General features: G+C 32.1%; 2 protein-coding genes across 8 annotated transcripts; both read right to left on the bottom strand.

The window, feature by feature from the left end:
* Positions 1-3,050: 3,050 nt before the first annotated feature.
* LOC132708351 (putative gustatory receptor 28b) lies at positions 3,051-8,265 on the bottom strand. Its single transcript, XM_060680639.1, has 6 exons — positions 8,229-8,265; positions 4,840-5,124; positions 4,488-4,783; positions 3,347-3,415; positions 3,207-3,296; positions 3,051-3,155 (listed from the first exon to the last, which is right to left on the bottom strand). Exons 1-6 carry the CDS (start codon positions 8,263-8,265, stop codon positions 3,051-3,053), a joined length of 882 nt encoding a protein of 293 aa, XP_060536622.1.
* Positions 8,266-9,606: 1,341 nt separating this feature from the next.
* LOC132705578 (uncharacterized) lies at positions 9,607-20,050 on the bottom strand. 7 transcript variants are annotated; one of them, XM_060676238.1, is made up of 10 exons: positions 19,704-20,050; positions 18,528-18,676; positions 17,269-17,464; positions 15,326-15,590; positions 13,893-14,149; positions 13,729-13,832; positions 12,600-12,854; positions 11,646-11,824; positions 9,887-10,056; positions 9,607-9,832 (listed from the first exon to the last, which is right to left on the bottom strand). In XM_060676238.1, exons 2-10 carry the CDS (start codon positions 18,614-18,616, stop codon positions 9,686-9,688), a joined length of 1,662 nt encoding a protein of 553 aa, XP_060532221.1. In that variant the 5' UTR covers positions 18,617-18,676; positions 19,704-20,050; the 3' UTR covers positions 9,607-9,685. The 7 variants fall into 7 exon arrangements, with proteins under 7 accessions (XP_060532221.1, XP_060532239.1, XP_060532231.1 ...); XM_060676256.1 differs by having other exon boundaries at positions 17,269-17,452; XM_060676248.1 differs by lacking the exon at positions 19,704-20,050 and adding an exon at positions 19,574-19,662.
* Between the last annotated feature and the right edge of the window lie 4,173 nt (positions 20,051-24,223).

Below are 24,223 nucleotides of genomic sequence, written 5' to 3'. Positions count from 1 at the left end.
CACCTTGTGCCATTTTCGTTCTATGTATCGATTTTTTTCACAGTTGCTTCACAATTTTCTATATTATCGACATAGGTCGGGCCTCTATATGATTAAAACAAATACGACGATTTAGTTGATAAAATCAAAATAAATAAGAACTAAAAGTTCAAATTTTCACGAAATTATATATTATGACATGACAGCTGTTTCGACAACACCGTGTCTTTATCAAAATCATTTGATAAAGACACGGTGTTGTCGAAACAATTGTCATGTCATAATATATAATTTTGTGAAAATCTGAACTTTTAGTTCTTATTTATTTTGATAAAAGGATTTTCATCAAGTAAAAGCCACCTCAGGTCAATAATTGATAAAATCAGCTTATGTCGATGGCAATACGAAAACTAGGGGTTCGCTGGAACTCGTTAAACGGTTTTCGTAGTTTTTGGACGTTTCTTCTTCCATTTGAGGCTTCTGTGGCCCATTACCGGGTAAACGCAGAGGTTCGAATGAAATGACTAACATGTCGTGTTAAGACCCTACACACGTAAGCGACTACGTACAGATAACTTTCATCTAACCTAAGCCACGGAGTATATATTTTGTCAAACAAATACATGGTCACAGACCAGTGGTTATTTTTCATATGCATACTATGAACGATTCATCATTCATATTAACATCTTCGTGTCGAACACTTTGTTGTAATTTACCTAAAGTTTGTGCATAAATAAAATTAAAGAAAGGTATTCATTAACCAAAATCTCGTGAACAACGATATTTTTAACTCCTTCAAATATCAGTTGAATCCTCTAAATAGCGATTAGAGAGCTGGTGCCGGGCATAATGATACTAAAAATGCGTTATAATAATTTGTTAACATTCTTTGTCTATTCTCTACTATAAAATATCCAATCATACACGCCTCAAGTGTGCGGAAAATGTGATTATAAAAGAGTCAACTTACCCAAGGACTTGAGTCACAGCACACACAGCAGGGGTGAGTCAGGGACATATTAATATACTATTTTTTATATTAATATGGCGGCTGATATATTAGTGGCAGTGTTGAATAATTATTTTTACTCTGCGTTTTAAAAAAATAGTTTTACGAGAATATACCTGAACTAACAGTAAATTACATAGTCTTTATATTATAAAAAGGATCATCCCAAATATTCTGTTCTGGTGTCAGCAGCTAATTTCAATCAATTCAGGAAAAAGACACAACGATATATTTTGAAATAAACTATACAAAAGGATTGCTAACACTTATCGAATAGTATAGCCTAGTAGTATATGCTACATCCTACATACTTTGTTTAAAAAAATGTATTATTAACTAATTACAATTACTTACTAACCAACAGAGCTACAGCTGAGCATACCATGTTGCTGGAATACTCCCAAGTTTTTTTACTCGTTTTAATAGTTTTATATCGATTTAGTTCATAAGGAAATGTTTCTGATTCAACGAATTTTTAGTAATTTCGAGAAATACAATAATAAAATAAAAAGTAATTTAATATAAACGAGCAGTTTTTGTTTATTACAAAAATAATTAAACATAATTTAAATTTTTGTAATAATAGAACAATTAACAAAAAGTTTAGATTTACATAAAAATATTGTTTCTGAAAATTGATTTAATAAACAGTATTGCCACTTCTAGCATCGATGCACACACGAATTCGTTGAGGGTTATTCCTTCTTGGGGAACATTTGAAGAAGCAATACACCTTTCGTGTAAATGCATTATTTTGCATTGCATTCACCTGACCTTCCGTTGTTATTCTCCCAAACCATTTCCTCCGTATATTCTTTGGGGTTCTGAATTCTAAAAACCACCAATATGGCTGACAGATCGTCAATAAGTTTTTACGGCAGTATTTTTCCAAAAAAGCTCAAGCTCCCTTTAAATTTTCAGCCAAAAAGGAGTGTTATGTGTGTGGATAACGCCTTTTAGACTGAAAATGGCGCAAAGTACATGCAGGTTAATGTGGCAATTCTAGTAAATCTTTATAAGCGGTTGTTGAAGTTAGTTTTTGAAATTAGTATACTCCTTTTGAACAGAAAAACATGTTAGGCAACAAACATGGGACAGCGCGATATTAAAATTCAATTTGTGGCCTAGATCAGATTTTCAAAATTTTCATACAGGGGATAGGGTTTTTAATTTTTTAAAATCCAGTTCCTAGTCCGATTCTGTATTTCGCTTTCGTTAAACCGACCTACCCATGAAGCTGACTGAGTTGGCATGAACATTAAATTTTGTTTTTTTATACTTAGTGAACCTAAAGTTATAGTCCAGGAAAATTAAATCAATAAAACGTCCCTTATTACGATGTTTTATGCATTTTATTATGTATATGCGGCTAAAGTACTTACAAATGAATTCTCATGTCAAGGAAATTCGACAATCTCTAAGAGTTATGCACCCGACCACATACTAATCTCAGGTAAACAACGTTTTCATATTCAAAATGTAATAATACTTACTTAATTACTAAATTAATAACTAATAACATTTTGTGCAGATATTAAGTTATTCAATTAGAATTAAAATTAAAAGTTTGGTTAATCCACTAAAATAAACTTTTTTAAATTGCTATATGGAACGTTGAGTTTCATTTTAGTTCTATACTTTTGGAACCAAACTGTACTTTTACCTCGTATTTTGACACATTGCGTCTCATTTTGTTGTTGTTGTTTGCTCCACATTGTAAAGTCCAAAGGATTTTGGTTCATAATTTATGTCGAATGTTTTTAGTAAGGTGTAAACCGTAGAGGAATTATGGACTACAGTATGACTGAATTCCAAGAAATTGTATAGATAGAATAGAATAGAATAGATAGAATAGAAGGAATAACGGTGACTACTCCTGCCCCTCCGTTTTTGGGCGCTTTGTAAAGGTCTTGTCTGGTTCTCTTTGGATATAATCTCATTGGTTCAACCAATAAGCTGTTTAAAGAACGCCGTTTGCAAGCGATCATATCCGTTTGTTGTTTTTAATTAATGCCATATTTTTTAACTCGACCTACATTTCCTTATCCAAATATATGGATTAAAACTCTCTATTATTTTGCCGCTGTTGTTGCTTTAGGTAATTTTGCACCGACTGAGCATATTGCACCAATATGATAAAATAATTAACCAAATGGCTTGCCATCTAAAATAGAAAGTATATGAATTTCATCTAGTGTATTGGCATAAGTCAAACCGAATAAATGAGACTATAATCAATTTGGAAAAATCCTCGAGCGCTGAACTTTAATCTTTGATGTAATAGTTGTATACATATTATCTGGACCTAAAATTTTAATTAGTGTATTGATGGTTTGGCAGCTGTGCATCACTTACTTGTTCGTCAAATTCAGAATTCGAAATTTTATTTCTTAGCTCGTGCAAAAGACTTGTGATTTCATTCGCCTGAAAATTTAAAGAACTGTACACAATTATTAGGGTTATAAGATTTTGTTATTGTGTTCTGAAAACACAAGGGATCAAATCTTTGGCTGACAGTCAAAATAATCGGGTGTTTGAGTACGATCTAGACGTCAAACGCCAGAACATGGAGTGGCACACTTCTAACTCATGCTGAATATGAAGAACAACTGAACTGAAGAACAAACGAGTTTTTGGCCAGAAAAAAACATTGCTAGTGCTCCTCAGCCTCTTTACTCCCCTGACTTAAACCTTTCTCTATTTGAAGTGGAAAAATCACGTCAAGGGATGTCCAAAACATTCAGCTGAAAATTTCTTCTGAACGGTCTCGGACGCTCTGTTCCTTCAGAATGATTTTATTTTATTATTATTGTTATTATTATTATTTAAAAAATCCACCTCGTTTCTTAATTGATAGTCCTCGTATTTCTACTGTTATTAAGTAGTCTCGGGTACATACAAATGATTCATTGTATATAAAGTTAAGGCAAATTCACTCGAAAGAGTGCATAAACTCTTCACGTTTGATATTTAATTAAAAGTTTTCACTTAACCCTTTTAATTTGGCCGAACGATCCTAGCTATCGGGGCCAATAGAAGTAAAAGAAGAAGAAGGACCCTTTTAATTTATCCAAACAAAAGTAACAGTCCATCATAAAAACATAATGATTCAAACACGTGTCAAAAAAATTATTGCAGCAAGAGAGAAGTTCCGTCTTGCATTAATATATATTTCGCTTCCTTTGAGAATATACTGTCCTATTAGAAAGAAGTACATCGTTGTGATCGCCAAAATTAATTGTTTTTTCTCTCAGACCTCTAGCGTTTTTTTTTACCGTTTACAAGGAACCTCCAACTAGTTTATGTAAATGTAATAAATGCTCAGGAACTGATAACGTCGCTATACTCATTTCTTTTCTAAAATTTTCAACTACCTCATTAATATATCTTGTTTTGCAGCGCACTTTCTCTTCAAACTGTTTAAAGATGCTTCATTAACAAACGCTTTAGTTGTTACTTTACTCCAAAATGGAGCAAAATAAGAAAATATATTTACCGTATCGCATACGTTGGTATAACTAGAAATAACAATGAAGACGACAATCATTTCATCAACAAGTGACACCACGCAGAAAACGATAGAATAGATGTCAGTGTTATTCGAGAAACCGTTTTCCTTTGTCGATACGAAATAAAGGAAATAAGAGAAATGCAACACAGAAACTAGAGATAGTGCCAACGAAAATAGTAATTCCATCGAGAAGATATCGTTAAGCTTGCAGGCAGCCTGACTCAAAGTTCGATGAATGTAACAGTATGTATGAAGCCGATCTGTTATCTGGCTATGCTCCTCTAAAATATAGAATGCATTTCAAAAACAATGGAAAATGTTGAGTTTTGAGAGTTACCTGTAAAGATCAATGCCAATTTGGTGCCGGAGTCGACTTTTGAAATAAGCCGCTTCATTCCGTTATTGATTTCCAAAAATCTTATATCAACGTGGAGCATCATCACTATGACGAAATATTTTCTTAGAATGTTGATTACTTTGGATAGGTTAGCAGTTAAACATTGAACGGAAAGAGATTGGAAAACAAGGATATGAGATAGCGATTTACAAAATCCAGAGCAAATCGCTATAATTATCAGCTTTCTGTAGATTTTTCTGAACTGTCGGTAATCGATACTAAGGCCTAAAAAGTGAAAACGATTGTCAAATCTTGACTGAATCATTGAGTTTGATACAAAGCAAAGGTAAAATTATTTTTTTTTTTTGAAAAATTTGTCATGCTAATTTTTTAAAGAAACTTCCCTAGGCTACTATAACCAAACTTAACTGGCTCGCACTTTACTCTGTACCTGTTTATATATATTGTTTGTTGGGAGATGACGTGAAGGATGACTGATTCCCATATTGGTGATAGGTAAAGACCTGAGGCGCGGTTGAGATTGTTAGGTTGCTTATAAATTTCTATAGATTCTTATATTTTTTGTTGGTAGAAGAATTGCATGCAAGAATTTTAGATCGAATAAAATTGTATGTCCGATTTCGTAAAGCGAATAAAAATAAAAATAACATGTTACATTTTGTTGAATGTATGCTAAAAGTGGTCATATTTTTGGCGCTTTATAATGGAGGCATTTTCTTCAAAAGCCCTTTAATTTGGAAACTGTTAGAATTATGTATTTGTCAATTTTACAGTCGATATAAAGCAAACACAGTTTCCACGAAAAAGAAGGATAGATCTAACGATTATCTTTTTATATATTTCTTAATTGCATACTATAAATAACTTCTTTGTTTTTTTTTTAATAAAGTAAGTAGGTGTCTTAACTACAAGTAAGTATCCAGAAGTACTTTGAAATTTCGTGTCATTATTTCTTGAATTTTTTTAACAATGACAAAAATCCCAATAATTCATATTCAAAATTTTGCAGTAAGTCATACAATATAATGATATTTTCTGCCGTTTATTTTAAAAAGTGCCAACTTTTCTAGTTTTTTTCATTAATTTGTTGTGTAGAAGTTAGTATATTTGTTATGATGGAAACCCAAAAAACGTATTTAAATATGATATGACATGCTATGTTAAGCACCTAATAAAAATATTGTAAACACGTAGTTGGTTTTAGGGTATGTTTTAATATAATTGCTTATTATTGATATCGAATACGATTATATAAAAAGAATTTACCCGGTCGCTGATCAATTAAGAAACTTCGTTCAAAAATCTGCGAAAAGGAAAATGGTAAGTTTGCGAAGCTCAAGACATCCATAAACATGTACAAACAAGAAACATAAAAAGTACTATTGATTGTATTATAACAAGACAAAAATCTCCATTAAAGCAAGAGTCCAAAGTGCATCTTGTGAGAGTTAACATTATATATTGAAAGGCAAGATAACATCAATTAAAAAAAAGAAATTATAAGAATATTATATAACACTTGGATGCACCAGAAAATACAACAGGTAGAATTCAATACTATAAAAGAAGAATATAAATGGATAAAGACATTTATGCATGCAGTTGCAGAAGAGGTGTTGGGTTACCAAAAGAAGAGCGGAAAATAATGAAAACCATATTGGTGGGATGAAGAGATTGAATATGAAATGAAAGAAGAGTGGAGAAATTACCACAAATCAGGGGCTAACAACGGGCTTTAACCTTACAAAAGGTGTTTAGCAAGGTTTCTGCATATCTCGGACGCTATTTGAAATTTATTTAAATTTATTTAAAAAATACACTATCATGAAAATGAAAAATTATGGGAATACCAGTAGATGACGATTATACAGCATTATACAACTATCGTTCGCGGCTGATCAAGTTATTGTTGCACAAGACATCGATGATTCGATGTCATCGACATGATATCATCATCATATCATATCATATCATGACACGCAAGCTGAATGCGGACTATGACAAATGGAGTCTAGAATTCACTATCGATAAGACGGAGTATATGTCCATTGGAGAACAACAATGAGACCTACGACTAGCAACAATACAAATATCAAGGAATGAAAATCTCTCAAGACGATACACTGAACGAAGCGTTCATGGAAGAAGAGCAATTTCGGAAAAAAAGACTGTTAAGAAGACTTATGGGGAGATAGGAAGGAATGCAGATTAGGAATCGGAAGACATCGAAGGTATATATAGAGGGTTATTCACGGCGAGTGTCTTATTAGACGTTTATGAGGAATGACTTGATGATGGTAAAAATATGAAATGTTGGTTACTTATGTAAGCGATTATCTGCTACATATGTAAATTATTTTTGGTTGTACGGTGTTGCCAGCCAGTGAAAGTAGTACTTTTGGTACTTTTAAATGTCAAATTAATTGCTAATTTACGTGCCAATATAAAAATTAAAGTTTCCACGTAACATGGAATTATATATCTCGCCAATTGGGCCTTATCTTGTGAACGCCCTGTACGCAGTAAGTTAATTCTCGTACTATATTATGATAAAGCAATTTAATTGGGAACCTCAACCAGAAATTTAAGTGTTTAGCTGCATGGGTTACGAAAACAATTATTATTTTATATTGGGGTGTTTGTTGCCAAACTTCTTAAAAAGTATTTTTTATCGTCAAAAATGTTCAAGATAGGTGTAGTAAATGTTACATAAAAAAGTTCCAGAATATTTCGCAGAATCGAAAAATGTAATAATATACAGGGTGCTCCATTTAAAGAACGAAAGTTGATACGTTACGAGTATATCTGGCAACACCCCATGGCCAAAACTATTTTACATACGCAGCTCATATTCGCTTGCATAAGTAATCAACACTTCAGGTTTTTTCCGTAGGTCATTCTTCATAAGCGTCTAGTAGGATATTTACCATAATAATCCATGTATGTAGGAACCTCTGCAAACTGAAATTCAAAAAAAATATTACATAGCACAAGTAGCACCATTTCAAATTAAAACTTCGGCAGCGCTTACGCCATGGGTATACTGATAGACGGGTGATGTTGCACCTCCAGACAGGCTTCGTCTAAATGTTGACTGTATATTAACACAGGTTAAATTTTCTATCTTTATCTAACAGCCAATCGCTACCCAGAAATGTTTCAGATAATTATAACCCATGATGTTCTGCAAGCTTTCGCTATGTCGTAGATACTATTAATGACATAAAGTAAAATACCATTCCTTCGCACGGCTTACTGCAAAGTTTTGAATTAGATTTTAAGTTTTTAAAACAGACCTATACCGTTGTATATTTTTGAGAAGCTTGAAGAAGGGTATTCATAAAACATAAACATAAAATTAAACTTACCCGCTCTTATTATCTCCACGTCTACTTTGTCAAACATATTAAACCATTCCCCTAACTGTGTTCTAATTAAAAATCCAAAGAGTGTCTGGAAAATTACGTTTACTGAGCAAAAAATTAAAAACGTTGTCGTTAAGATGTGGTCTGTTCTCATTTCGGCCACATTTTTAAAATTTGTGTTAATATTGTATATAAATAAAAACAAATATAACATAACGAACAAAATAAAATAAGGCACATCTCTTTTAGTAATTGGTCCTTTTATTTTTTTGTTAAACGTAAAATAACTTAGACCTGAAAGAATAGGCATTTCAAAACGATCTTTTTGTTAGAAACAAAAACTTACCAAAAACTCTTTGCAATAAAAGTAGAAGCCTTACCGATTGGCAAACATTTTTTTTATCCAGACTGTTTTTCAAATCGTGCACTTTCATTGTTTTTGACTCTTAACGGAAGATCACGTTTACCAATTTCCTTATGAGTTTCTATTCAGATTGTTACGGAAATTCTGTATTACTGAACCATTATCTCATTTCCATTCCAATCATAGATGTAATAGATATAATGTTAACCAAACTAATGGACAATGGAAAGTTGAGTAATATCAGAGTGCGTTTAGTCTATTTCGATATTATTTGATACATTGTACTATTAGATATACATTATATCCTTTCCTAATTAATAAATAATTAACATAAAGGCAAATAGTATAATTTAATAGCTCATCTACAGGGTTTATTATCAGTTTTTAATTAAAACTTAAAAATAATCTATCAACTAAAAGAAGATTAGATTCTTCGTACACGTTACGACTCGGTTTAGTAATAATGTTTGCTAAAGCCCAGAATGCAATTTCATAAACTTGTTAAACATTTTGTGTTAATGAAATGGCATCATATAATTTAGAGCCAGGACCATTCCCTCATGCACTTATCAGGAGTCTGCAAAGTGTCACTTTAAGACTTCAGATTTGCGAGCCACTTCAGGCGTTTCCGATACTTAAATAATAACACAGCGAAAAAGGTCCATATTATAGATGTCGCTTACCATGACTTGTTTCTGAGCTTGTGCAACTTTCAAAAAACAAATAATTATTATCATAATTTGTTTAAATCAAATTTAGAATAAATTTTGTAGGCATCAAAGGACCGGTGATTTCCATAAAACGTATCCAATTAATTTCAGTATAAATTTAATCGCTTTTTTTTATACATGCCGAAATAGCTGCAAAATTTATTAAAATATGCTGTCCATGTGGATATATGATATAATATTGTATTCTCTTCTAATGTTATTCTATCAAACTAAAAATACCAATAATTTTTGCAAAGTAAAATTTCAACAAAAAACAATTTGTAAGTTTTAATAAAATTAGAACATTTTATTTCATTATTTTATTTTATCTTGACAATTTCAAAAAACAAATTCAAATTCAACGAAGCGGAACACTTTTAAATTATCTACTCTGCTTTGATTCTTTTTGTGGATTTTTCTTGCTCGCATTGCAAGTCACAGCTTCGGAGTGGATTAATTTTAACGTATTTCGTTTTAATCCTCCTTTGATATTCTCCGATTGACAGAATTTCGTCGCTGTCTTCGCAAATCACCTAAAAAATAAAAAGTCAAACAGAAAAATTACGAAACGCACTGTCTAAACGCACTCTTAAATTATCGGCACACACTCCAGGGTGAATATGGGGATTATGCAGTTCGGCGATCTGAGTTGAAGATGCCGCGGCTGAATCCCCACTGCTACCTAACTTCCCATCCCAAAATTCGTTTCCAGGCATGGAATTGCCATCCCAAGCGTAAGTTACTACAAGTAACTTTCCTATAAGATCAAAATAATATTTATTATGTACAGTGTGTTCCATTTTGGGTTTAGGGCATATCTTCAAAAAAGCGTTGCGGCTATCGTGACCCAATGCTACTTTTTAATGAAATCAAAAATAACACAAACAGAGATTTATAGCTATTTTGAATTTTTTGATGCCGGGTACCCTTTGCAGCTCAATTATGCGGAAGCTTTTCAAAAAGATGGAAACTGGTTTGGATAGGATTTTTTATGTAGGATCCAGTGGCGCACTCAGTTTTCTTCTGAAACTCACAAAATTTGATGTATTTATTAAACTTGTCTTTTTTTGTAATGGAATATCCTGTATGTGTTCAATAATTTTATTACGCAAGCTTTTCAGCTATTTCATACAAAGCATATCCCTTTTTTTTTACGTAAATTGCATTATTGATGACAAAAGTTACTTAAGTGTCAAATTGTACTTAATACGTTGATAACACTACCGTATTATATCCATTGTCTCATGATTGTCATATACTGGGTTAACATGAGTCATAGCAGAAAGAAGAGGAGGCAGAAATAAAAATAATTACGAAATGTCATGATTGGTTGACAACTTAAATATTTTCCATGACCTACTCATACTTCGTACGTTTTTCAAAAGCTCATAAGGCGTCTAATATTAATAAAACATATAATACAAGTTTAGTTTGTATATCATAGCAAAATTTGTAAGATTCAAAGCATTGAGTCCCGAAAGCTACAAACGCGGGAGATAAGGGCTATTTCATACACAAAGCATAACTCTTTTTTTTCTACGTAAATTACATCATTTATTACAAAAAGTTACCTACATGTCAAAATATACTTGTGTCTGCAATATTAAATGCGCACTGATAATACTTCCCTATTATATCTATTGTCTCACGATTGCGATATTTTGATTTAACGTGAGTCATAGCAGAAAAAAGAAGAGGCAGAAATTAAAATAATAATTACGAAATGTTACGACAAAAACTATTTTCCATTTCTACTCGTAAAAAAAACATACAATTAAAGATATATGCTTTGTATTGTAAATAACTCGTATGTTTTTCAAAAGCTCATAAGACGTCTAATATTAATAATAAAGAATAAAAATAATAATAAAATAAAATAAATATACAATAATATGACTAAAATACACAAAGTTTAGTTGGTATTTCATTTCACAATTTGTGAGTTTTAGAGTAAAACTGATTACGCCACTGGATTCCATCTAAAACCCGAGCTACAGAGCGTGTCTAGAAATACAAAATTTCTCAAATTATTCTGTTTCAAAAAACCTAAAATAGCCATGACATTTCTGTTTGTACTACCTTTCATTTTATGAAAAAATAGCCTTGGGTCCCGAAAGCGACAACACAACTTATAAGATAAGCCGTAAAATTATCCAAACATCAGGTATCAGACATTTTGATATTTTACAAATACAATACAAAAACAAGAACTGCAACTACAAAACACTAACGGGAATTGACAAATTTGGAAATTCAAAACGTTTTCAGATTGAATTAAAAACGATCGCGCGTCTCTTGGAAACGGATAAGAACGCTTACTTTTCTATTAAAACTTAAAATGTGTACCTTCGTGCTCTCCGTGTAGTTTTTCATGAGGATCCCGCTTGTAAATGTGAATTTTTATTCCCTGTAAAGGATGTTCCGCAATCTGAATTTTTTGTCCATTTTTATATCCCCCGCAATTCTGTTCTTTGAAATATGAAAAACATATGTCGCTAATGTTATTTATTTTGGCTTTCATGGCGCTGCAAAAAGGGCAAAATGATGTATACAGAAAATAAGAACTATAAGAACCGCATGTAAATTAAATAAGAAGACTTCGGAATAGAATTCAGTAATACATAAGTAAAGTAATACACAAGTACATAAGAATAACAAGGAGACAAAACGCAATTACATAATAACTATAAATATAAAATACAAATACATTAAAACAGTATATAACATACATAACTTTTACAAAAAACACTTTATTCATGAACTTTCTAGGGGTATATACGTTACTGTTTTACATTTTGCGCTGTCAACGCGTGACTAAAGCACCGAACAGTGTTTAATGAAGCTGATGTTTTAAAGTTATCCTTTGTGCGCGCACGATTAGTGTGTAATTGGGTATTTTAGAGTAGAAAGTAGGAAAACATTCTGTTTGGTTCCGATAAAGGATACAAATCGATTTATCTAGAGAGGGCATAGAAAAAGCTACACTTAAATACTAATAGAAACTGAAGCACACCTTTAGCCTTTAGGATCATGATAACAGAATTGAGAAAATTCATTGATGTTGAGAATTTGATGATTCACGTTAAGTGTCCACATAATTAAGTAATCTCATTCATCAGAAAGCTGTAATAAAAATTAGTTTTGATGTCGGTTTGCGTTGCTATTAACATTCATACCTGGCACATTTTTGAAGCGCTTATAATACAAATACATCCCTTGTGAACCAGTAACACGGAATTCGAGAAAAAGTTGAATTTGGTCTAAACTTACACTAAAAGAGAGGGTAAATACGTTACTTACATAATTCTGCTGTAAAAACAATCCATATACACTTTCTCCTGGTGGTCAGAAATTTTCCATACACCTAAACCCAATCCTACGACGTGGACGTATGCACTTTTGCCAACTTCTTTGGCTCTAAAGTCCGCCTCGAGCAGAAGTGAGTCAAATATTATGGTCAGCCGCTTGTGGTAAATGTGATTGTCGAAAATATAATCCTTACCGATCTTGGATAAGTCAGTATATCTGGTACTGTCTTCTTTCGAAAGCAACTGCCTATTCGAATTAATCTATGTTATAAATTGTTGAGGGTTTTCTTTTTCTTTTTAGAGGGAGAAGTAAATAAAATAAGCATTAACAGTTTAATGAATTTTAAGGCGCAAAAGAAGTTTGTATTAAGAGGCATAAGCATATAATAGAAAAAAAGAAGTCCAGTTTGTCTGAATAGAAAATCATGAGAATAATCAACTCTTGCACAGATGCACTCATCACAGAAGCAAGAGAGAGTTGAATATTCTCTTAAATTCAGCGCGAATCCATCCAAAAGAATATAGGCAAAAATTTTGGTGCTTACATCGTATCGAAGCATAGAACTAGTTATGGTGTTTGGTGTTCCAGCAGAGGAGAGAGTGATACCATGGTCAAAACCATTTTTTGCTCGAAATGTGAAATTAATAGTCTAACTATTCAAGGAGGATCGAACCGCAAATTTTCCAGTTTGAAAAATGTATTTTTTTTTGCAGTAACGTGTAGTAGTAGAACTAGAAGTAGGTAGAAAGAGTCAATGCCTTTTATTTTAGTTGGGATTGAATAAAAACAAAGTTCGGACATTTCGATTTTTAAAATAATGGTTGGGTACGGTTGTAACAATATTATTATATCCGATTTCTATGTGCGTTGTATGAAGGAATTAATTAGATTAATAAAAGCAAATTCGGGAAACATTTATTTTTATGGATATTAACGTTTAATTAAGTACGACTGTTAGTGTATTACTTCATATGTTACACAAGTACCAGCTTAAATAAGTATGTCCGATGTGTGTTATTAACATAAGATTGTAGTTCGTGACAAAAATGAACAAACTGAGTAAACAAATCAAGTTTGCTACAACCGTATCTGGTCAACCTTGCTTATTATTATTAAATACCTCTGTTCAATAACTTCTTTGTAATCATTATTATCTTCTTCAAAATAATCCGCGAAAAGTGAGTGAATAGTATTTTGACATAATTTTCCATAACCGTTAGAAGCCTGGAAAAGTGAAATAATATGCCTTAGAATGGGATCTTAATAACGACGTAACGACCATACCTGATTTTGTTTGGGAGTAAAAACCATCTCCTGAAAGTCCATCACGTTTTCTTTCTTTAACCTGGGACCAATCAATCCGAGGATAACGCCCTCGTCTTGGATATTGCTTCTATCCGAACTGTAAACTGCTTTGTTCTTTCTATCTCCTTTGTTCACAAAATAAGTATAGGAACTAACGTAAATGAATGCCGACAATTTGATCTCGTCATAGCTTATGCAGTTGGCTATTATTTGAGGGGGTTTTTCTTCATTCGTGCCTAAATCGTTTAAGCGTAAAAAGAAACTTTATAAAGACTGCAATCTATTTATCCATTTTGATAACAAAGACTGTATTTATTTGTATTTTAGTTTCTATTGTGATCAATTGGAATTGGATTTGGTTTTTAGTTAGTTTAAATAGACTTTAACCGGAACCATAATTACTATACTGATAAACTTGTAGCTTAAGTTCGTCCATTGATCTTGAGCAATCCCTGATGGCATATGTCAAACATTTACCTAGGAGCTGCTAAAGTCCAATCAGATTATATATAGCCAAGACATGCGGATAATCCTTTATCAAGTCACTATACGTGACGTAACTGCACAATTGCTCCGACTGGAATATACAAACACTCAAAACAAACTCGAACAAACAAACAAATCAATATTTCAGAGATATTTGGGTTAATCGAGTATTGCGTCTGCTAGAAAGCAATGACAACTTTGAAGTTTCGAATGGAATACCCAGAATTTCAATGCAGATTCATATCCTATAACAAATTCTCAGCAATTCTCTCGTTCTTCATGGCTCAGCTAGCTAAATTATTCGTTAGGTAGGAGCGCGTGTTGTTGACGTCTTAATTTGTGATTTTCAATCAAGTTTACACTTATAACGGACAGATCTGTTCGAAACGTTATTGTCGTAGTTCGAAGTTCAACAAATCAAGATTTATTTAATGAATGTGATTTTAGAAAGACCCATGGTGTTTAAAGAAAACTTCGAGAAGAAGAAACTTTTTAAATTTTAATTATTTTTAAATAAGTAAGATGAATGAAATAACTGTTGCCATATTCAAGAACAAATATCTGGTATACGAACTCGGTTATTCACCAAAAATAGCTTTCTACAAAGCAAAACTTTTAAACGAGATTTTTATGTGATTTAATTAATCAACTGTTTCCGAACCGATTGTAACTAAACTAACGAAAACGCTCGTAATTCAGGCAACAGAACACCACATTACTGGATAATTCCGTACTAACAATTTGGCTTCGACTAAATCAAACTCGGCTTCTGTGATTTATAGCAGTTTAATTTCAATAGCTCCTTAAAAAGACGTACCACTAAATCACCCTAGTTAATCGATTCTCACTAAATTGGCAAAGTTATAGCCGCATAATATAAAGGAATATCGAAGGAATAATAATGACAAATGATTCTCTAAACTTACCGATCTTTTCCCAGTTGTGGGATCCTCTTTCCCCAGTAATCAAAAGAAATTTATCGTACTTCCCCATGAACATTACCGCCCGATTTTTAAGAAGTCTGTTTATGAAATCTCTCAGCGACAAGTCTTTGTAGAAGTTTTTTTCGATCGAACTTCCGTGGTCCCTTTTAAAAATGAGAAACTTTCCGAACAGTTCCAAGACGCTTTCGTGGACTAGTGGATAGACTGAATTGATGTTCCGATCAATGTACTCGGTCGTTACGTCCTTCTACGGTAAATTTATATAATTAACACTTATCTAGTTATAATATGAAAAAATTATTTGAAATCTCAAAAGTCGCATAGATCCAAACATTTTTCATTGGCGTTTGAAAATAAATGAAAAAAATTGTGCTGCCATATGAAGACATTAGGTCTTTAGCCAGTTTCAGTCAATCTCTGAAGAAGCCAACAGGATGATTGGCGAAACGTTAGCTAGTTCGACTCAACAAAAACCGAAGCAGGAGGCATCCAGAAGTTTTATAAAAAGTTAATTTCAGACTGTTTCTAAACCACTGGAAACGTAAAATTCCTAATGGACTTTAAATTATATGTACAGTCAGTTAATTTCTTAGGGATTATAGTTAATTTTTTATATAGTTTTCAAACAGGTTCCCCATACTTAATTTACCAAACTCTAAAGCGGCAAAAGAATGACATCTTAGACTGTTTTAAATCAAAAGTTTTTCCAGCACATCTTAACGTTGCAGTCGATTCACACTACACGAATTTTTATTCAAGCTTGCATCCCCAATCAACTTGAAACAACTTACCACCAATAATAATACCTGTATTATCGCTTCAAAAATTCTGGACTAACGTGGGTCAAAACATCTTGCTTATCTCATTATAAATGTATTAAAGACCAGCGCCATTCTAAGAAATGATTAAAAATAAAATTATAATTTCCATCTATGTATTTGAAATCACATGTTGCTTGTTTTTTTTAAGCCTATGTAATGTCTGATGAGGATTTCTTGTTGTATAAATCTAATTCCTGATAAACAATAAATAATAATAATAATAATAAAAATTATATTTATTTATATTATGAGAACTAAACGGAGTTGACATTTTTATTGGAATGCCCCAAATCGCTAAGTATCGTAATCGGATATTCCTTGAAGAGAGTTATAGGTAAACTGCAATTCATAATAATTTATTAAAAGTGCATATTATTATTAAATAAGAATAATAACACTCTACAATTGCAAGATGTTATTTAAAACATTTTGATCCAATTTGACTGGTCAAATAGGAAATTCACCAGCCCCAACTCTAATAAACAATATTGAAAATTGAAATTGTTGGTCGGTTTGTCGGTGAAGACGATATTTGTTTGGCTTGACGATGACATGAAATAATAAGTATCTATATTTGATAACCTATACAGATAATTTAGTTGCTCAACAGAACAAACTCATGGTGAGTGCCAAAGGATTATCAGCTGAACTTGTAGAATCCTTAGTGAAAGTAATTTAAATTCGCCCTCAAATATCCGAAAATTCAAACGAAATGAACGACATCTGCTGGATATGGAACTATTATTAAAAAACCGGTCAATGGATTATTGATATCAGTTATAGCGGGACCTGTTCATTTTACCAATGAAGCAAGTCAAAAGCTATTAGTTATGTTTGAACTAAACACAGAAGCTAAAATTTCGAGTTGAAAGGGAAAGTTGAGAATATGATTAAGCAGAAATTCAAATAGTGTCATGGATTATAGCATTTAACTTTTTGAATATTCATTTTCATTGTATAGCCATTTCATAGTTCTACTATAGGAGCTTTTATTTAATTTAAAATATTAGGTCGCGTGACTACTTAAATAATCAGTTCTCAGTTAATTTTCCGTAGAAACATACGACCATTTTCTATATCTAATATATATTTGATGTGTCTTACGTAATTCTGAAGTTCCTTCAATCTTCCTGCATGAGCTGGGAATTTAATAGGGAAACTGTCACTCCGCTCCATTATTTCAACAGCGGAGTGAGTTTTAACATCCTCTAGTTTCATTGTCAAAAAAAGATGTAGGTGATCCCCTAGCCAATCCGGAGATTTTGGTGACCATTGTAGTACCATGGTTCTGGAAACAAAACTAAACAGCACCAACAATTAAAATCCGTACCCGTAAATGACTGGTTACATCTAGAATATATTTATTTTTTTCCGTATTTACATATTATCGGAAAACCAAACATAAATTCTTGATATTAATTCATATTGATTTAATTTGGCATAAACCACGTTAGCTAAATTTTGGATTCAATGTTAGCCAGAAATCTTTGTTGTTGGTGTCGGTTTAATACGCAGTCTACGAAAGTTTATCTATTTGGTTTAGCACGCGTTGTACCTTATAAGTCCAAAATAAAATACTAAATTGGTTGGTTAATTTTGGGTTTGTTGTCAGCGGTTCTGGGTAGTTCAAAAAGACAGCATTTCTGTTATTGAAAAACCAAAACTACTCGAACTAATTTTTGTTTACCCATGGCGGGTTTTAATTTTAATATATTATAGATAATAACTAAACTATTAAATAGGTAATTGTAATTTTTTTTACAAAATAACTATGTAGTTAATGAGTTTAATATCATTAACCAAGTAAGCAATTTAGAAACTACATTTATTCTTGCATTAGTTGGTTGGATTGAGCAAAGTAGTTAATCTGAGTGTTAGGCAATTTTAATGTTAAGACGAATTAAAACAAAACCTTTCATAGCCTACCAAGCCTAGTAATTCGGTCAACGGTTACATACCTGTGAAGTAGTATATTTTGACACGAATACTTTTTTTTAACACATGACAGATAAGTAAATAGATAATAATAATTTTGTCTAGCCCTAGGACATAGAGTGTATAATAAAATGTACCTCAATAGTAAATAACTACCTAAGTATTTAACATTCGGATGGTGAATTGTTTTGTATATGTCTGGTAAGGTCTTATTAGTGAAAATATTCAAATATAGACAAATTTTAAGTTTTTTTTATACAAACTCCGATTCAATCTCATTGTTCTAAATATGCGTGGCGATTCATAATAAAAGCAAAATCTTGCCGATTCAGCACTTACAATTGTGAGTTTACTGCTACATAAGTATATTGTACGAAGTGCAGATGGTTTAAGCTTTTTAAATGAAATTAGAAAGTTACTCTACTTACATACAAGGTGCGTGATGCGTTGACATAAGCGCTATTGAAGTAAAAAACCTATATTGAATCAAAGTAAGAGAAGAGGAGCGGTTTGACATCTTATGGCTTGATTCACAGTTGGCGAAAGATGCATCTTTTAATCTATTTTATGAAATATTCTGAAAGACAATTAGAAACGAAATAAAAACAAATTCCAAAAATCAGAAAACTTTGACATCATTTTTCTTAGGAAATCAATATGAAAAATATGTACATTCTGCCTTTTCAATTACACTATTATTAGTATCATCGACCGATAGTTATTAATTAGTACTTTTGGTGTAGTTATTGCATAAACATCTTTATTACATAAGATTAGAACATATTACATAAAATTTAGAACTTTTCTTAGTTTTCCAAATTGACGATTCCGGTCTAATTTCTGATCACTTACGTACCAATTTACCAAACTGAAGACCTTCGTACATCAATAAGTCGTAAACATAAAATTTTTAGCAATAATCCGTATATTCCAATTTCTAAATTTCCCTTTAGTGTTATATTACAGCAGTTGGATACCTCTGCCCCTGTATTGCAGAGTTTTTTAATGGCGCAATGAAATAATATTACATTAATTATTCTTATTCTTTTAATTTATTTATCCCTGACTGGTGCATCTACCTCTCTTCAAAAGTTTTAACTCGTGCAATTTGGCCTGCCTTAAACAAGAAAATGTACCGTCAAGCGATAACCAACTATCGGTATGCAGATGATAAAACGATACCTAACAAATATACTTTTGATACTTTGATAAATATGCTCGTTGCACTTTTACAGATACGTACAAATAGAGATAATAGAGATAAACATGATCCAAATTAACTGCTAAAAAGTTAATTGCATTCATTATTGCCCCCTACATAATGTATACATATATAAAATACTGTACAGATAATCATAATATTTACTTAATACTTAATACTTAAAGATTTTTTTGTACGAATGAAATATTCTTATAGAAGTTTGTTGTACTAATAAGGACATAGATACGTATACACCAATATTATTATACTTACTCTGTTGACACACTACAAATATATTTTATCGATAAAAAATAAAACAATCCAGGAAATTAGAGAATTTTATTACACGGTGTTCGTGTTTGGAACAAATATGATATACTGATTCATACACACAAGTAGGTACCTGTTTTTGCTGATTTGTAAACAAGATCGTTCATGTACCGGTGGTGGAACACGGAAAACCGGTGGGAAAAACCTACATACTTTCAAGAGGTAAAACCTTAGGATCAAGTGCACCAAACAACACCTCAATATTGCGCCACTTTAAAGCAACTGGCCCGTATACATTTCATTACTACTAATTTATTTGTAAGTTAACCCAATCTATAATTGGTGTTTTACACGTTTTGCAAACAAAATTAATGTAAACAAATGGATTTTTACTCCTCCCACCTAAAATTGTTAGACGTTCGACAAAACACAAAGGTAGATTTACAATAAGTGACGAAATATTCAAAGCAAAACAGAAAAAAAAACAAAACCAAACGTTTTGGACAGATCAAGCTTTGGCCAATCATAGTATCGAATATATAACACCGGGGAACCGAAGCTAGAATAATAATAATATCTGTCAATGCAAAACCAAATGTTGCGGCGCATCATAAGGCCTCCCAAAAGCATTGGAAAATCACCTTTAGCCATGCAAAGTCACATGTATTTCTTACCGAAAAAGCAGAAATTATATTTCAAGATTAATGTTTCTCTACTCATTCATAGATATCACTTCGCAATTAAACAAACACATTGTTTTTTAGTATTTTAACTGCTTATAATTTTACTCCTTCATATTATATGTACTTAATAACAATATTTAGAATCTTGGGTCTTGTTTTTGAGTTGGAATTTTGTTGATTCTAAATCCAATATTTTACTGACAAGCCCATAGAGGGACCTACCGACATGAATTGGCTTTATTTAGTGTCATATCCTTGCGCATCCGCCAAAATTTTTATTTTTAATTAAAAAAAAAAATTGATTTAATAAACTGAAAATGAATGTGCATTAAACCAACCCTATTCCCTAATTATTAGACTACAAAAATCAGATCAATCAAACTAATTATTGCATTTAATAATTAAATACATATGTATCTATAAATGACTTTGATCTTGATCATGTGAAAGTAGTAATTAGATTCTAATTTGGTCTGCTTTGATTTTTTATTAAGAAAAGTAGTTTTGTTGATAGAAAGCTTTTACTGGATCATATAGATGATTTTATTTTAAACCTATATCACATTCTTGCTAAGCTAATGAATTTTCGTTTCCTCTTTCAACTTTTCAGTTCATTGTCATCTAGATCAATCTGTAATTCCTCAAAAGATTGTCCAAAAAGAGTTTCATGCCCGTTTCTAAAAATTCGTGGAACTGAATAGAAACTTTGATCCTCCCAGACTTCGTAAAAAACTTTAGGTCAAAGAAAAAATGTATTTTTTATTTTTGCGTCATTGAGACCATTGTGGTGACCGCCTTAACGAAACAAAAATATTCAGCAATAATTAGCTCCGCAATTAATTGACAATGAAAATTGCAAAAAATTTGTCGAAACTCTACAAAATATAGTTATTCGTTTTAACTGATAAAAAAACACATGATGTATGGGGTATAAATAAATAATTAGTAACAAAATTTATTATGTTTCTTAATAAAATAATAGTTGATATTTTGAAAGTCATAGTAAATATGCTATAATATAAGATACGGCTTATACAAACAATAAACTTTTGCTATGTGTGGACTAGAAGTTCACATACTTTATTTAATCTTTAGAGAATCTAATGTGACAAATGATTTTAGATTCGATTCTGTCTGAATTTAGCAACTATTTGTTTGTAAATACTAAAACAATCAACAGTTAATTTTTTAATTAAATCGGCGAAGTTAACAAGTTTGATCCAAATTGTGGATGTGTCTTGGATCTTATACTAGTTGTTGTGAAGTTAGTTAGGTTGCAAAGAAATACAGCGTATCAAAATACTATATTCAAACACTATACTAGACAACAGTCGGGCATTGGACACAGAGTCGGCCCTTAATTACCCGTTTACTCTATTGCAACAACCCACACGGCTTACCTCCCAGGTAAGTAGCGCCATGTTTCGACTTAATTCTACTGCCATTACTCAGCAGTGTTTTCGACGTGCTTATTTAGCTTATTCATAAATATTACAAACAATTCGTTATTTAACAATTATGGATCACACCTATCACTATGGATATAGCGTATCACTACATCTAGTTTTAAGATTTTGAAGTTATTTTCCGTTCACTCCATATCCCCCTCTTTAATTATGATATCCTTAAATTTTCAGGTGACGAAGATCATTTCAATAAGTTAATGAATTTTTTTGAAGAAAGACATATAGACAGAATTCTTACTATTCCGCTTTGGGAAGAATGAATTATTTTCGTTTAAACAAACCCACGCAGTGGGTTTGTTTAAACGCATCCCCCCCATCGTTCCCCCAAACGATTTTAAATTGGCGTATTAAAAAAGCAATTATAGATTGCGGGCTAAGTTTCATCCGCAGAAACACAATAATCGCAAATCAAAAAATTTATGTGCAGCCAATACCCTCTGCGAGCGTAATTTAAATCCTTTTCAATAATGCTCGCGTCTGTCTTTCAAGTAGGTAGCTAACCACAATTTAATTCGAACAATGCAACTACACACACGCCACTGTTTACAATAAAATTTATACGATCTGTTAGCTACAGGCTAACAATGGGGTCTAATAACTGGCTTCATGTATTCAATAGTCTACTACGGAGTGCATGAATATCGGGGTGACTCGATGAATAGAGGGATGGAACCCAGTTGATTCATAATATGTATTTTATAATTAAATTTTGATGTGATTGTTCGTCTGGAAACTGGTCTTTTAATTGTCCGTAGGTTAGGAGATAATATCCGACGTAAGATGAATGGTTTTACCTGGGAGATATTTTATTTGATTAAATATCCCTTTTATGTTTTGGTCATAACTCGACGTAAATAATACAATCTCGAATTTTAATTGAGTTATGGTTCGAGAGGTTATATAGGTGTCCCTTACGAAAAAATATAAAGCACCTGGAACGTTTTCTTTATTAAACAAGAAAAAATTACTACTAAGATGAGCTTGATTCGAATTTATTTGAAACATTATTTTCTTAAAAGGCTATTGGACATGTTTTTTTATGCATGGAAGTAAATACGATAAAATATTTTGAAACCCCAAAACGTCAACGTGGGTGGACCTATTAAGACGATTATTGCTGAAGTCCATGGATTTTTAAAAATGTAGCAGCAATGATTTCTTTTGAACATGTCCTTCTAAAACGCTCAAATATGCCCTGGAGGACCGGTATGAAATGCATGTCATGTACACCAACTTTTCCAAGGCTTTCGACAGTATCAACCATAATTTGCTTATGTACAGGTGTGAGAGTCTGGGTGGCAGTGGTTGTCTCCGCAAGTGGCTCAAATCATATCTGGTGGATTGCTCTCAAGTTGTGAGGGTAAATGATTATCAGCCCAAGGGTCTACAGGGATATGAAACCTTTTCATATAAACGATGTTTAAGGATCGTTACAAATACCATTGCTGATGATTTGAAGTTTTTCGCAATAGTAGTCATTCATATTAATAAGTGCATCCCGCTACTATCAGATTTGACCAGTACTTTGTACTTTGGTCTAAAGTAACTGGATTGACCTTAATGTGAAAGAACGTTATTCCCTCATCTTCAATAAGAACAAGAATCTCAACACTGAAATATACAACATAAACAATAGTCACAGGATTATGTTCACAGATCAGAGATCAGAGACATGGGTGTTGTTCCGAAGAGCCAAATGTTTTGTTCTTGTCAAAAAGCATTTTTTGGCGCTGTTAGATAAATTTTGGTATCAATAAAATGGCAAAACATATTTTGGGCTAGTCCAAAATGTAATAGCTGGCATTTCAATAGTAGCCGGCAATGATAAGAAAGTTACAATGTTTCCTATATTCTATTCAGTAATGTTAAAAATGAAAGTGAAGGACGATCCACACATGCACAAGAATTACTAAAAATATAGCTGAATAGCTAGATACCTTAATCATATTCTATATAGCTGTAACAAATATAGCTGTTGTGTGGTGTATTACACGTTAGCTTCCTACGTAAACATGTTTTAAATATAGCCAAAGTAAAATTATATCAAGAAAGCTGAAATTAAGTGAAAATGCAGTTAATTTCAATAGTTTTAAGAAAGAAACAGTCCTCTGAATTTTCCGTTGTGTTACAGTTCATTGCTGCTGTTAGCGGAAGTTTTAGCTTTTGCGAATTTTGCAATTTGTCAATTTTTATTGTAAGTCCATATTCGCGGTTGCCATTTACTGTTTGGGACAATATAACACTAGATTCGACATATTCGCAGTCGCAGTCGCCGAGGCGAAGTGCCGTAGCAAATATTACATATTTCAGGGTGTAAATATATTATTTATATTTCCACGTGTAAATATGATTAATCATGTTTTGATGTCTGTATAGTTATTTTTCACATTTTTATGGATTTTGAATATATAATTTGTATGAAATAAGAATATTTGCGTAGGTATTCAGCATACACAAGACGACAATATAAATTGAAAAATTAAAAATACTTGAAGGTTAAAGTA

Source organism: Cylas formicarius, unplaced genomic scaffold, assembly GCF_029955315.1.
Source record: "Cylas formicarius isolate icCylForm1 unplaced genomic scaffold, icCylForm1.1 PGA_scaffold_10__41_contigs__length_53128322, whole genome shotgun sequence".
Classification (NCBI taxonomy): Eukaryota; Metazoa; Arthropoda; class Insecta; order Coleoptera; family Brentidae; genus Cylas; species Cylas formicarius.
The sequence above is the reverse complement of the archived record's forward strand: the minus strand, read 5'-3'. Positions and strand labels throughout refer to the sequence as shown.